This window comes from Tachypleus tridentatus, chromosome 13 (assembly GCF_004210375.1).
Source record: "Tachypleus tridentatus isolate NWPU-2018 chromosome 13, ASM421037v1, whole genome shotgun sequence".
Classification (NCBI taxonomy): domain Eukaryota; kingdom Metazoa; phylum Arthropoda; class Merostomata; order Xiphosura; family Limulidae; genus Tachypleus; species Tachypleus tridentatus.
Window position 1 is genome coordinate 158,850,007 of NC_134837.1, and position 15,999 is coordinate 158,866,005.

Below are 15,999 nucleotides of genomic sequence, written 5' to 3' on the forward strand. Positions count from 1 at the left end.
TGATGGTATGACCCATTGAAGCACAGATGGCTACAGCCTCCAAGAGTGTATCAAGTGGCAAAGATGGGTGGGCACATGCTGATCAACCAGCAGTGCCACCCCACCAGGCACTAGTCCATCACAAAACCTGTCATTTCTGTGCAAAGAAAACTGCTGAAGGGTGACTATATCAGCAGGTTTCAGAAATGTTTCCTGTAAGGAGAGAGACACACGTGATGGTAAGAATCAATCAAATCCTTAATGTCATCTATGTTTGAATGAAAATACATTTCCACTGGATCAGAGTGGCCATTTATATTTATATGCAGGAGAATGTGGTGGGGAGCCCTTCTGTTTTCAAACTCCTTTTCTTTCTTTTTTTTACTTTATTGGACAAAGGTCTATCAACCTCCACAGATCCTACCCTGGGTCAAGTAAGCAGATCTGTCTGTGAACAAAGATTCCAGCAACTAAGAGTATGAACAAATGGTCATTTTACCTCTTAGAGCTTCTGATGAGGATGGACCTAAGGAAACACTAAAACCTGAAGCTAAAGGAAGTGGTACCAAATAGTCACTGGAAGAAGTGGCAGGAACATAGATGGAAGTAGACAGATTTATCAACTCTTTTTTTTTTTACAAACCAGGTGGAGATTAATTATTGATAGTTTAATGTTTGGTTCTCTGAGTTTATATTCTGTAAACCTGGGTGTTTAGTACTAGGTTATCTAGGCTTGTCATTTACATATGATTATTTAATTATTAGCTTATTCAATTTTGTTACCAATAGTTTTGGGTACTGATTATTATGCTGTTCAGTCCTGTGAGTTTTAACACTAATTATTAAATCAAAAGTAGGTAAGTATCTAATGTTTATACATGTATTTTCAAAAACAATTGTACAACAAGTGATACATTTTCACATTTAATATAATCAAAGCAAATAACTTATTCAAGTAATGTGAGCTAAAAATGTTGATTCTAAACATATAGAGTGCTTTATTCTGAAAAAATAATTAACTTCATAAAGATATTTTTGACACAAACTTATTACAAAAGTTTTTTTCCATAACTGCATAGATACAAGCTATATCTTTTTAAACGTTTTCCACTGTTGCAAAGGTTTTTAATATTATAAACTACGAGTCCATCAAAACAGTTTATTAAAATATACAAATTCAAATGTACAAACAAACTTATAAAAATGAAAATCCATAAAAAATGTACAAAGGGCATTTCTTGTTTATGGATGGAAAGTTTAAGTGCACTACCTAAACAATATGAACACACATTGAACACGTTTAACTTGTAAGATTTACTAACTTGTGTTTAAAAAGTAACTGTAAACAACAGCTGTTATTACGAAATAGAATTTAATTTCAGTTCACTACTTTCAGAAATACTCTTATCACTAGAACTTCCTAAATCTAAGTATAGCATTTTGAAAACAAGTTTAATAACATCACCTTAATAAATTTCAGTTGAAACTTTCCTTTACAGAAACTTTAATAATTATTAACAGAAAGTAATGTAAAAAGCTTTCATTTTACATTTCTCAAAAAATTTTGTAGTTTGAAAGAGATTACTTCTAGGTACAAATAAACATCTCTTAAAAAACAAAATCTATCTGATACTGTGTTATACACTGCAGATATGTTCAATATACAAATGCAGTAATATCTTCAGTATGCACCTTCAACTTCTTATTTATGAATATTATATTGGTTTTGACTGCTGTATCAAGTATAATGGTTAAAATGTAATATATCTTTTCTAATACAAACTGGATTAATCAGTTCTATTAAATTTAACTTTTCAGCAAATCTTCAAACATCCAATGTAATTAAGGCTTCTCTGCTTTAATTTTATTAAAAAGTTAATAACTTCAGGAATAGTTTAAACATTTGTCATGCTTGTCTGTACACTGCTGAACTGTTTTATGGTGTTCTCTGTTTGATTAGGCTTTTAAATTCAGGACATTCAAACTGTTATTTGGCCTGCAATTAAATAATTTGTGCATAAATAACACTTAACTTCTAACACCCCCACACTTGTTGATTTGCTTGCTTACTTATTATTATTCACATCCATCAATCTGAGAAAAGACAAATTAACTGAGTATTCTGTTATGGAGTAACTGATTTTTGGAAAAACCTGCATAACTTGTTTCTTGTTGGACTTTAACCACAACTGAAATTCAGCTGGTACAAAAACAGGATAAGCTGTGCACATTTTTTACATAGATTGTTTGTGAAAATATTGTTACCAGTTTAAATAATAATTAATAAACAAAAGGTCTTAATACCCTATACAAATGGTAAAAATATATTTTCAAATTATCTACACACTAAGTTTTCTCATACTTGAATAGTCAAAACATTCTGGGATGCTTACAACATGACTCTTAGAGTAAAACCACTGACTAAACTGATATAAACAAGACTGACATTTTTATGTATTTTTTTTCTTTCTTAGATATGACAGTGATTTTCTTCATTTCTTACAAAACATATACCAATGCATTTTTTTAATTCAGAACTTTTTGATGAAAAATCCTTAAAATACTGTCAAATTATAACTGATATTGTAAAAATTCTTTTCAGCACTCACACTACAATGAATGACAAAATTTTAATTAACTCTTTGTAAGAAATGCTATAATAAAAAAAAATGTGAATCATCCATACATGAAAATGCATATTCTGAGTTGATATTTATGTGTATGTTTATACACACACTTAACATTGTAGTGATAAAATATAAGTTTAGAAACTGTTTTCTTGCCCTTAAATCATTTGTACACCATTTATAAATTATCATAGTTAGTCCACACTGAATCAACATTTAATTTATCAGTTTGGAAACCCTGAAGTTATAAAGAACATGACATAACTCTATTGAAAATGATGACATTAATCCTAGAATTTCTAAATGTAATACTATATTACACATTTCCTAATAATAATTACTATATGTCCAAAACTACCACACCAATCATAACTGGGTAATATTTGTATAACTAGGCAATACTTTTATAGTTGAGCAATAAATAATACAATTGAATTTTCTACAAAAATTATACGTTTCAGACTTACCCACTAAAAATTACAAAAAAGGAGAAATTTCAAATATAAAACAATCAAAAGGAAACTTAAAAAAACTTTCTTTTTCTTTAGTGAAAATCTAACAAGTGTTGCAGCAAAAAAGCATGGAAGTTTCATTGATAATTGCACCTATAAAGAAATACTTAAAGTCTACTATCATGTAATGCTGTGACGATAGCTCATTTTTCAACTACAGTTTAAATAAAATCCTTTTTCTCATGAATGGTGAACTTTACTGAATGTCACGTATTAGTGCATTGTTGTAGAACTGTCAGACAATTCCAGAAAAGCCCAATAGCCTTCTGCAGGAATCAGCAGTTATACCTGCCTAGAGGGTGGGTTTTTTTGTAATCACTACTGTTTAAACAATTGTGTTGAGAACATAAATATAGATGTTCACTTGTTTTCCAGTTTACAAAGTGCTATATTCTTGGTAATAGGAAACTTTGGAAAGATATACAAATTTTTGTAATTATGCATATTTTGTAACCAAGTGTCAATACTAAAAGAATGAAAGAATGTGGTTTTATTTAGTTACCTTTTTTTTTATAAACCTTAATAGAAATTCTGTCTTTCACTGAGCAAAATTCTACTAAGTATGCTAGAAATTAGTGAATAGCAAGAATTGTCATTGTAAAATTGTTGTCTTATAGTGAGAGAGAAAAGCTGAGAGCACTTAAAAGTGAAGAGGAAAGAGATGTTTATCAGTGTTGTTGTTATTTGAATATAAATGAATGTCAAATATTTTTTTTAAATTGTTTATCTAATGAATACATTTTTATTTAGAAACAGAGTTGTTCTTTCTGACCTGTAACACAATGATGATTTTCCACACTTACGAAGTGACCCATATCATTGGTTGTAATCACATTTTGCCATCTGAAACTGTTTACCTGCACTATGTAGAAATAGGAGAGAAAAATAAGATGTCTCAAGAGAAAATAAAATAAAATAAATGGGTTAGGGAAGGACTAATTTCTGCAAAAAAGCAGCAGAACTCTGTATAGAACAACCCTCTAGTGATAAACATGATCAAAAAAGTTGTAATTCCAAGAGTCTTTATTGTGGTCAGTGTGTTATTCAATTACTTTCTATGTAATTTTTATCCATGCATGTTCAACCAGCAGAGCAACATAGGCACATGAACACATATGCAACATACTGAAATTGAATGTCATAACACAAAGAGAAGAGAAATGAAGGATAAAATATAAGATTACCTTACAAACAAAATCTGAACAACTACCTATCATTGCACTCAGGATCACCTAGGACTGTGACCTCAGTAACAAAAGTGGTTTGAATAATCAAGAGACCACATGTGACATTGCATGTTCTACAGGTGTTACACAGGGTACCATCTGTCCTACCTAAAGATAGCAGCAATGACATTCACAGCAATTGTAAACCCTTGAGTTTAGAAAATGGAAGGGACACGGAATTACAAAAGAATGGATCACAAGTTATATGGGATGATTTTTTTATATATATGAACATATGTTATTATTTCCATTAGTCTTGTGTAGTTTAAATCACTTTTTCATAATCTTTTTTTATTATGTCCAAACCACACTCAACATTATACTAATACAGTCACTGCCCTAATAAATACTCAAGATTACATGCATTCTGAAACCCAGTAATCATTATCTACTAAGGGGTGTTTATAGTTTATGATGATGATGATAGAGGGATGATTGATTATGCTTTATGTTTCCTTTTTCTATCCACTGATGGACTATTGTTATGTAGCAACACCTACTACATAAAGCTTTAGTACAATAAACTGAGAGCACTGTTGTTCCTCTCATCTTTACATGCTTTCCAAAGTCCATCAAATATGCCCCAAAAAATGATTTCCAAGAAACTGTTTAACCATATAATTCCAAAGGTAATGTCTAGAAATGGTACAGTATGAATTTACAGTAAGAAACTGACATGCTGTCTTGAATATGTGGTTGAGTACTTTGTCTTGATGTATTCATATCTTACTTGCATTCAGTTCTTCAAAAGATATTTTCTCACACCACAACTAGCACCTTAGCCTAACAATATGCAGATATCACCTTGATATTTTACTTTAATCTTTAGATACTTAGCTTATCATTATAGCTGTAACTTGCATTCATAATATATTCATTTAGAAAACTTTCACAAATGCTGTATCTGTACCATTTTTGAAATGTTATATCACGAGCAAGATAAAAAGTTGTCTAGGGTTATTGTTATTACACATGCTGTATCTGAAAGGCTTCATCCAATGTGAAGACATACTTCCATTTGCCAGATGCCATGTATCACCAATACATATTTTGACAGCAATAAGAATAAGATTTCTGAAAAAGATTAGTTTAAACAATTCTATAAGGAAATGCAACATTGCAACTTTAGTGTTCCAGTAATTTAAGTAACTCGCAAATGTACTTAGTATGACAATCCACATGAACAAATTCAAAGAACTACGTTAGGCTGAACAGTTCTTTTGAACTGAAAATAAATTCAAATATAAAATAACATTCCATTAAAAAAAAGAAAACATTTAATGATAATGAAAACTGTTTTGCACACTTGTTATTTTGTGGGCATGTGCTACCTTAACTCAAACATTTGTATTTTTTGTTGTGAACGAACAAATATTAAACAATATTTCAGTTTGTTTTATTTAGAAGAGTAAATTTGGATGTAACACTGCAATACCTATCGCATGACATCATGACTCCATCGTCGATATAGCTGTAGTGCCTGCTATGCTTTTTAACTGCACAATAACAGAGCATCCCCCCAAAGAGAGTTAATTTTAGCTACCATCTGTGCAAGAAACTCACCACACTTCAACTAAATTAAAACAAGAGTGTCATGGTTCTTAACCTCTGTAGTCACATACTAAAAGAATAGCCATGTTTGTAATATAATGTTTGACTAAATACCTTGAAATATAGCACATAAGGTTTCCCATTTCTGCAAAATATAAATGAAGAAAAATACTTTGAAAAAGTCATGAATAAGCATAAAAAATGATGAGTAAAAGGGTTTCGTGGGCTCTCAGGTTTGACTGCAGTTTATTTGCAAATTGGTATTAATATACAGAGTCCTTAAAAACAATAAATGAAGTTTTATTTATAAAACTTTCAAAACTGAATCCCTATTTCAAGGAGTCAGTAAGATTGTGAGGACTCTTAGGATTAGATCCATTAATTCACATGAAAACTCATGAATCAGCAAGAAATCATTCCAAATAAAAAAAAATTGATTTTCAAAATGTCAATATTGCTGCTACTAATGGGAGAACAACCATGATCTGGGGAGGGGTCACAGGATTAGATATGCACAATTACTTGTAAAAATGTAACCATCACAAAAAAAATGTGGAAAATATTTTGTGCAAACATTTCCTATGAATTTTCATGGGTCACTTATTATTAATTTTGTGTATTCTAAGCTACCTATGCTGATAACAATAAACTGCATCATTAGTAAATTCTCTATTAGTCAACTATGCACTGATCATTCTGGTAAATGGTGTATTAAAATATGTGACAAGTTCTATAGAAACAAATCTGAAAATATTGCAGATTGCTGCTTGAGATAAGTGTAAAAACGTAATACTTCTAATTTTAACTTAATAAGACCGAAATTATTATTCTTAGAATAAAAGTTCATTCTGAAGTTATACAGATCATAAAAAAATCAGTTTATATGAGTATACACAAATAAAATACTGTAGACAGAAGAGAAAGTTGTATAATAGACACTTCGGCTCCATGAAGAAATGTATACTTTGTTACTGTACACGTATTTATAATGAGCATTAGAACTATTCTTTGTAAAACAAGTAATCAGTTGTTGATAATCTCATTTCTAATACTATTAATACTTCATATAAATTATTACTGTGATTATTTAATTAAAGGAGTTCTTGGTCTATATATCTGCATCATCATGGTTTTGTTCCCAGAACCAGAATATAACACATTTATCTCTTCTGAAGGTACTGTGTTACAACATAATTACTAGAAATGAATGTTTTTCCATTATTTGAAATCACATATATTTCATGAGTATCAAATACACAACTTCAAAATATTGTATTAGCTACTATTCCTTAACTTCTTTATGACATACAGGGTCATATGACAGAAGAGTTTTTGACCAAAAGTTTAAGAGCCATAGCATACTTTAGTGTATTGTAAGTTAAAGACAACACCTCTAAAACCTACAAGCATAATTTCCAAGTGTCAATTCACAAAATTACTTATTGTTGATCATAATCTAGAAGTGTTAACAGCATATGAACTGAAGATCCAGTAGCCTTGGTCTATTTGAGTGTAAGAAACTCACCAAGAATATAGCTCCACTGTTGTCATTATCCTGTAACTGACAACATTAAAAATGTCTGTATATCATTTTTATAGGATAATGTAGCATTTATATTACAATAAAAATGTCTATGGTAAAAAAACAAAACATGATGACATCTCTCTTTTCATCTGATTGGAAAAAAAAAAGATCATGAGAACTACAATTGATTTTCAGTGTTGGAAACAATGTTTCCACTATTTGTGGTTCTAAGGTCAAGTGGCAGTGTTTCATTTGAAGGAGAGGAACACATACCTATCATTTTATCACTGATATTTAAATACTTAGTATTTTTGTCTACCAACCTCTGACAAGATTCAAAACAAAACAAATATTCCAAAATTGGCTGCTTATATGAAATGGGTCTTTCTAAGTTAGACCTAGATTCATTGGCTTCACAAATCACATCTTGGAATCCACTAAGAAATGCACAAGATTTATCACCTTTAAGTCTTGAAAAACTTCTGTAAGAGTACTTCTGTAACTTGCGAGTTTCACTATGCACGTTCTGTTCGGTGTTGTTCTGAATGTGTCCACAAGATTTTCTATGTTTCCGAAGAGAGCTGGGATCTGTGTATCTCTTGTTACAGCCTTCTGCTTTGCATACATATGGTTTCTTAACAAAATGTGTTCGTGTATGCTTGAATCGATCACTAGAATTGGTGTAAGCCTTTCCACAGCCTTCCACATGGCACACGTATGGTTTTTCTCCTACTCAAAAAATACACAGCTTTTATATTATTTAAACTTGCAAAATATTACTAATCATTAATTATCAATTAAAAGTCTTGTGTATGTTAATTATCTTTAATTATTTTATTTAAAAAATGTAGTGCAATTGAAGTTCTTTAATAACATTTGCAATTTTGTCTTATTAGATAAACAATCTATATAGTATGGTTATGATTGCCACATCCAAACAATTTTGTATCTGAAACAACACAACTATATCAATTCTGCACTGTTTACAGATGTAGTCCAAATATCTTGGATCTTGAGCTCTGAACTCATTGGTCAAAGACTATGATCAAAGTGACTGCTAATGTGGGCCTTTCATGGATATCCTATTGGAATATAAAAAAGCACTGGACTTTATGAGATTAATAATGCAATAACTGGTGTCATAAATGTTATATTTAATGTTGACAGGTTGTGTTACAAACCTGGATCACTGGCATATATGTTTGTTGTGTTAACATAAATATCCAGTAAGAAATACAACTAAACAGACAAATGATAAACAATTAGTCATTAAAACTAAAATATGCAAGATGGACTACAGAATTAAACAGTAGTCAGAGCATAGATACAACTTTTTATATGCCTATTTTTGAACAGTTTATACAGTATTTTAAGTAGTGCTTAATTTGTTACACTTGTCTTAATAGATTAGTATTAAGCCTATTATATTTTAATACAACATTCTTTATTTCATCCTTTAGTGTTTTCAATAAGATTTTTTTGTTTGTATGGAATTTTGTGCAAATCTATGTAAGGGCTACCTGCACTAGCCATTCCTAATTTAACAATGTAAGAGTAGAGTGAAAGCAGCTAATCATCACCACCAACTGCCAACTCTTGGGCTACTCTTTTACCTCGAAATAGTGGAATTGACCATCACATTATAAATGCTCCCACAATTAGAAGAGCAAGCATGTTTGGTTTGATGGTACTAACACTCCTCACATTATGAGTCGAGTGCCTTAACCACCTGGCCATGCCAAGCCATTTCAAGAAGAGCATATAATAGCTATCTCAACAACACTAAGTCTGCAATATCCATTACTAATGAAATATTTTTCTCAATATGGAGCTCACTGGGTAAGCTGTGGCACAACAAACATAGTAGCAGTTGGAATACTATTTATATAAGCCATTTGTTAAAAAAAACAACTGTTATGGTATGAATGCCTGTTCTGAGCTAGCAAAGCATGATTACAATATATTATACTTGTCACATTACCATTAGGCCTATTATACTTTCTAATGCAACGTTATTAATTTGGTCCTTTATGAATTTCACAAAGAAACAGAATTTATAACAGTATTTCTATCATAATGCATTGTAACAAATAACTTATACTAGTAGGGATCTAACAACTCTTATATATTTTGTGTCCCAGCCTACTTAATGAGCTTTGCATTGAGCTATATGCTTTGTCAACAATATATATGGCAGAAATTGTGTTGTTCAAGTACTTCCGAACACTCATCCTTTGAAAAATCGTATGAGGATAGCTAAAGAATGTAGTCTAAAAATATAACTGTCTGTGACAAATGTAAATAATTATAATCATGCTTTGCCAGCTTAAAATAAAGGTGTTCACATCATAACAATTGTTAGTGTATCAAATGGCTTAGGTAAATGGTATTCTGATCAATGCTGTGTTTGTTATGTTCCAGTCAGTTTGATGAACTCTGTATTAAGTGGAATTCACTGCTGGTAATGGATATGGCAGACATGGTGAGGTTGAAATACTGTTATGCACTCTCCTTCTTCACGAAAAACTCTAATTGGCCAAATAAAGGTTGTTTTGTTGTTAAGCACAAAACTACACAATGGGTTTTCTATGCTCCACCACCATAGGTATCAAATACCTGATTTTTAATAATGAAAACACACAGATTTACTGCTGAGTCACTGGTGAATAACTGAACAGAGAATGTAGTGTTAAATAATATGCATAATAATAATGTGTTACGAAATGGCTTTAATATAAGTAAAAATATAATAATGAGGATGTTTTCAGCTATATAATAACAATATTATATCTGTAAGAACTGTCAGTTCAAAGTTTAATATTGGGCAGTTAGTGGTTTGTTTTTTCTAATTGATTAATTTTGAGGCTGTTTAATCAATTACATTCAATTATTCTCAACAAACTTGAATACTCATTGTAATCAGAAACACTAATTCTCATTAGTTAATTATCTTCTTGAGTTGTGATACTAACTGATTAATCTTCACTACTTTGACTTAAAAAATAATAATGAAAAATCAATAATATTTTGATTTGTATAATTGAAAATGGCAATAATCTAAAACACCAAGTTCAGTTAGTTCTCTATTTTGTGACAATAATAGGCTGAATATTGGTCCATTGAATATTTTACATGACACTAATATATGTTATCTATGCTTATATGCATTAATTTATCAAGTTCATCACCATGCTCTGATAAATATTATGCTTATTTCAAGCATGTCTTTTTTTTTAATATGTGTAGAAACTGTACATAAATATCTTGGTTTCATTACATTTGTTATTCCTGGTGTTCACTAGGCATGTGATAATAAACTGTTTTCTTGATCAATGTTTGGGTTAAAAGGCTAATACGAATAACAATTTTCATTTTTTTATTTATAGCATGTTGCTCATGGGGTGTGAACAATTTTGCAACATGCTTTTAAAGTTGTAACATACTTAAACACAATTTTTAGTACATGTAACATTGTATTTATGGCAAAGTTATTAGAGATATCTGCTTGTGTCTCTCAATTTGAACTGTTGTCTATGTGCAAGACAGACAGTAAGCTGCTTCCTATGACCCACCATCCAGCCTAGGGCATTGGCTGTCACTCTTATAACCCACTAACTTCCTAACATTTGAGTAATATTTTGTGGTATTGCATGGAGATAAAAGAAGTGGGACAAAGTTTTATAAAATACCACACACTTGAAAATGCTGGTATGGAAAGAAGACTCCTCAACTGACCAAAGACTGGACATTTCGTGAGTGTCAAGGTAAGCATATCAATCCTCTAAAGATATGTCTGATCTAGTCTATGTCCAACCACCAACCCAAGCCAGGTTTGTTTGTGAAAGGAAAGGAAAGATTTCTTGAAAGAAATCAAATTAGGTGGTGTACCACTGATTAAGGAGTAACACTGAAGGGAATACATATGAGCAACTAAAGCATTTCCAAGACCACATCCCCAAAACAGATAAAACCTCTCAAGCAGTTAGAGTGTGGGAGGTGAGGACCTCGTGAACTGCTTGCTCCACATCTCAAAAACAAAAGAAAAAGGCATGACCTGACTGAGTTTAGAACTGAAGAAAAAACCCAAATGAACAAGGTATTGAATGTGTATAACATATTTTCCACCCTTATCAGGAACTCCACCTGTGTTGCAATGGGAATGGGGAGAAATGAGCAAGAGCCAGTCTCTATAATGATAAATGTGTGCACTTATCAAGCAAAGGTATTATCACCCAAAATATCATACAAAAAGCCAATGTAAAGGAACCACTAATCAAGGGGTATATACTAAAGGGAATACAAATGAGTTTAACTCATGAGAATGAGAAATTCTAAGGAAGCCTAGATTCCAAAGAAGATAGAACTTCTTGAACTGTAATAGACTAAGGTAAGAGCCTTGTGAACTGCTTGTTTCATAATCCAAAGATAAAGAGAAGTCTGGGTCCAAATGAATTTGAAACTAAAGAAAGACCCCAAATGAACAAAGCATTGAGTGGGGATAGGAATGGAGTTTTCCACCTTTATCAGGAACCCCACCTGTGCTGCTCCTTGTAGGAGACAAGTGTGGACTGGGAATTGGAACAAGAAAGTGGAGCCAGTTGGCCATGTAATGATACGTGAGAAGTCCTATCAAGTTAAAATGTTGGGCAAAAGTTCTTACCATCCATCAAAAAACATGAGTCAGGGTTAATCCAAATGGTTGGGACCTAAACTGGAACACTCAACTTCTAGCTATAAATAACTATCAGTAATGGGGTTACTTTGGGGCCAAACCCTAAACTGTATAGTATAAGAAGACAATTTAAATTCTGGTATCAAGAACATACGAAATATAGCTAAGTAGAGTTCAGTACTATGAAGTGGAAAGAAAAACACATCAGTGATGTAGAAATACCAAGAAATTAAGTACTATACTGTAAAAATTAAGATTATAAGACATTTAACAACAACAAAAAATTCATATAGAAAATTAATTAGATGTTACTAGTAGGAATGGTATGCAAATTACAAACAATCTAAACATACCTAGTTGACAAAATACTCACATACAGGACAAAACACCAAAATTTACTTAGTCTACAAAGTATATAGTCATAATGAACATGTGAACCAGTTAAAATTACCTAGAAAACAAAGGAACAATCAATATCTAACTTACAATCAATTTAAATTAACTTAGATTGGAAAGGACACAAATATCTAACTTACCAATGTCTGAGTACCTATGGCATAAAATACTTAACTCTCCCATGTGTAAAGAAGGACAAAACTACACAAAGAGCATCTCAGTCTTGTCTACCATGGGTATTACAAAGTGTACAAATTAAAAAACTTAAAACTGATTCCTGGGAGATCTGGAAGCAACAGAAGAAATGAGAAGTACAACAAATCTCCACCAACGTGAATTATGTGGAAGCATGGAAACAGAAGCAGGAAAAATGAAACTAGCAAATCACCCTTGTATCAAAACACACAGGAAAAATTAATATGTACTGACCTAAGTGAACCTATGTGACTGGCTATAAAAAGGGTGTGGAAGAAGAAATCTCCTGAAGAGGTGTAGAGTATGATAGACCAAATAACAAGATGTCAGAAAAACAAGAGTCCAAATGCAAATACAGTAATACTGTATTATGAAAACTAAATGGCAGATAAGCACAATCACAAATAATAGTCACATGCAAAAACAAAACATATAAATGAAGCTGTGCTAATTGCGTATGTGAGGATGCAGTGGAAATAACAGAAAGAGCTAGCTGTGTCAATATAGGTGGTGCAATACTGTTGATGCAAAGTAGTCACACGATATTTACATGCTAAAAATGGTATAAAATTGATAGGATATAAAGAGTGTCGCACAGAGCATGAAAATGTTTTAGCAATGTAAGAGGACAGAAAGAAAACTGGGATAGCTTTTTGCAAGAGGTGGTAAGATCATATCAGAATTATATACACAGTTTTTTGTTTACTGTGTGTAAAGTTCTGTGAATAATATTAATACTTAAAAGTAGGTGGTATGAATGACTTAAGAAATCAAAAGTATATTTTCAACCTGTAAACTCAAAGCACTCAACTAAAGCCTACTGGAAAGCAATTATAAAAGTTAAAGTCTCACCCAACAGAACATTTGGAATAGTTACTGTCATTTCAATATACAAATTGTTACTTACTGCCACCAACCATGCTTAAGTTATTCGTGGTGATCTATTGGACACAACCATATTAGTAATTACCATGTTTGAAAACCCCCAGTGGCTCAGCAGTATGTCTGCGAACTTGCACGTTAAGATCCGCGTTTCGATACCCGTGGTGGGCAGAGCACAGATAGCCCATTGTGTAGCTTTGTGCTTAATTAAAAAAACAAAAAAAAAACATGTTTGAGGGACAAAACATCCAAATATTAGTGCACTTTTATCTGGGCCACAAATATCCATGTAGACAACCTGCATTTTCTGTCTTTTGTTAAGTAAGACAGTACTTTTAGCATGTACTGTACATTCTTAGTTCTTCTGCAAAAAAAACAACAAGGTTTTGATATTATTTCTTTGAAAGTGCAAAAGATCAAAGAATGTAAATATAAAACTGTCCATCAAAATTATTATTATTTAATTATAAACAGAAAATATACAAGTCAAAAATACAGCTTACATTCCCAACATCGTAATTTATTGCTTTACCTGTATGACATCGCATATGAATCTTTAAGTTTTCTAATCTTGCAAAGCATTTGCCACATGCACAAATATGTGGCTTCTCTTTGGTGTGACATCTCATGTGCATCAGCATTTTGTACCTGGAGAAAGTAGTAAAAAATAAAACATTTTATGAGAAATCAAACTTTTTCATTGCATAACAGTTCATACTGTTAAAAGTATTTGATGTATGTTGACTTAAACTATGCTATTTCATCCACAAATTGTAATATGCTATAAAATAATCAAACATTTCATTGCCTAATTACAATACAATTATTTTTTTTATTTTTTGTGAGTTGATTTTTCCTATAATATAACCATAATTCATTTTCTCATATTCATTAACATTCTAATTATTAACTATTGTATGTTAGTCAACAATGCAATGAATGTTAACTCTTGTCCAGTTCAGTAACTTTTAAATTAGAAAACCAAAGCAGATACCATGAGCTGTGATAATTGGCAGGTTAACTTTACAGATGAAATGTAATTGCCATCCTAAGTCAACCTAATCAAAACATTGTGCAAATCAATGATACCAAAACTGACCCTTAGTTTATCAGAAGGAAATAATGTTCTATTATATAAAGAACATCAATAAAGGTAAACATGAATGAGTCAAGTTACTGTTTGAATTATAGAAGTTACAAGCTAGACTGCTATAAATTTTGTATATCAGATGTGCAAAATAAAGTTTAATTATCTAGCAAATATAAAAATGCAATTCACTTGTGTTTTGAATTATAGAAGTTATAAGCCAAATTTAAATTTGTGAAGTAAAAAGTTATATCACAGTTTTACCTATACAAAGTAACCATAAAATTAACATGTTAATATGCATCTTCAGAAATGTTTTCTGGTATTCACAATTGGCAATGCTAAAATGCATTCCAAAACACCTTCATCGTAATTTAGTGGATTGATTTATACCAGATATCCATGTTTTATAAAATTACACCACCATAAGAGCACAGTAAAATTTAGTTATCCTTCCTTCATGTCAATATTATTAATAGTTAGCTTATCAGATTCAAGGTTAAGTAAGATTTGACTCCAGTGTCTTTATTTCTTGGTTATGGATAATTATAATAAATAAAAGATTATTCAAAACATTAAGATTAATGAGAATTAACATGACTGAAGTTTGTAGCTAGTATATTGAATAGTCTGTGTCATGTGGGGTAATTTACAATAATGTTTTTATATGTGAACCAATATTTCTATATTAGATTTGATCAAATGTACCACCTTATGTTTAACCAACTCTGTCGTACTGCATACTTTGTACTTAAAATAACTAATACTTGTAGCAGATGTTTGGTTAGCCTTTTCCAATCTCTCAATATTCACCAATTATGAAAAGGTGTCATTCTTCCTTGGTAAAAATCTTTACTCAGTAAACAAATAAGTGCAAATTTCAGGTTGGACTGAGATGCAGAAAGTTGGCATACTAAAAATGAAAAGGCTGCTGGTAATGTAGAAAGTTTGACTTGTAACAAAATAAGGCTGCCTCACAACTTTATGTTATTAAAGGTTGGAATCTTAAGATAATACAGAATATAATCCCCAAAGATGATTATAAAGCAAACAAATATGTTAACTTTAAAACAGAGGCAAGTCATTAGACACAAGTTAAAAGAATTAGGAAATAGGTGAAGACAGTTATGTACACATAAATGAATGTTGTTAAAAATATCTCTGTAGGTGTGGGGGTAGACTGGCTCACTGAATGGAAAATTAGCTGGATGGAAGAAAACAGAGGGTTATTTTAAATGAAGTTCAACCAAACTGGAGTAATTTCCCAAGTGGGATACCTCAAAGTTCAGCATTACGACCTTTGTCTTTTTTGACTTACATCAATGACATAAATGAAAGAATGGTTAA

At 31.3% G+C, this 15,999-nt stretch overlaps 1 protein-coding gene across 1 annotated transcript in view; it reads right to left on the reverse strand.

Annotated features, from left to right (window-relative positions):
- Positions 1 to 1,124: 1,124 nt before the first annotated feature.
- Positions 1,125 to 15,999, reverse strand: part of LOC143237398 (uncharacterized) — a 30,511-nt gene continuing 15,636 nt past the window's right edge. Inside the window, exons 5-6 of the mRNA XM_076476619.1 lie at positions 14,098 to 14,213; positions 1,125 to 8,149 (exon numbers count right to left, since the gene is read on the reverse strand). Of these exons, the coding sequence (XP_076332734.1) occupies positions 7,599 to 8,149; positions 14,098 to 14,213 (667 nt within the window). The 3' untranslated portion in view covers positions 1,125 to 7,598. The remainder of the gene's footprint in view (positions 8,150 to 14,097; positions 14,214 to 15,999) is intronic.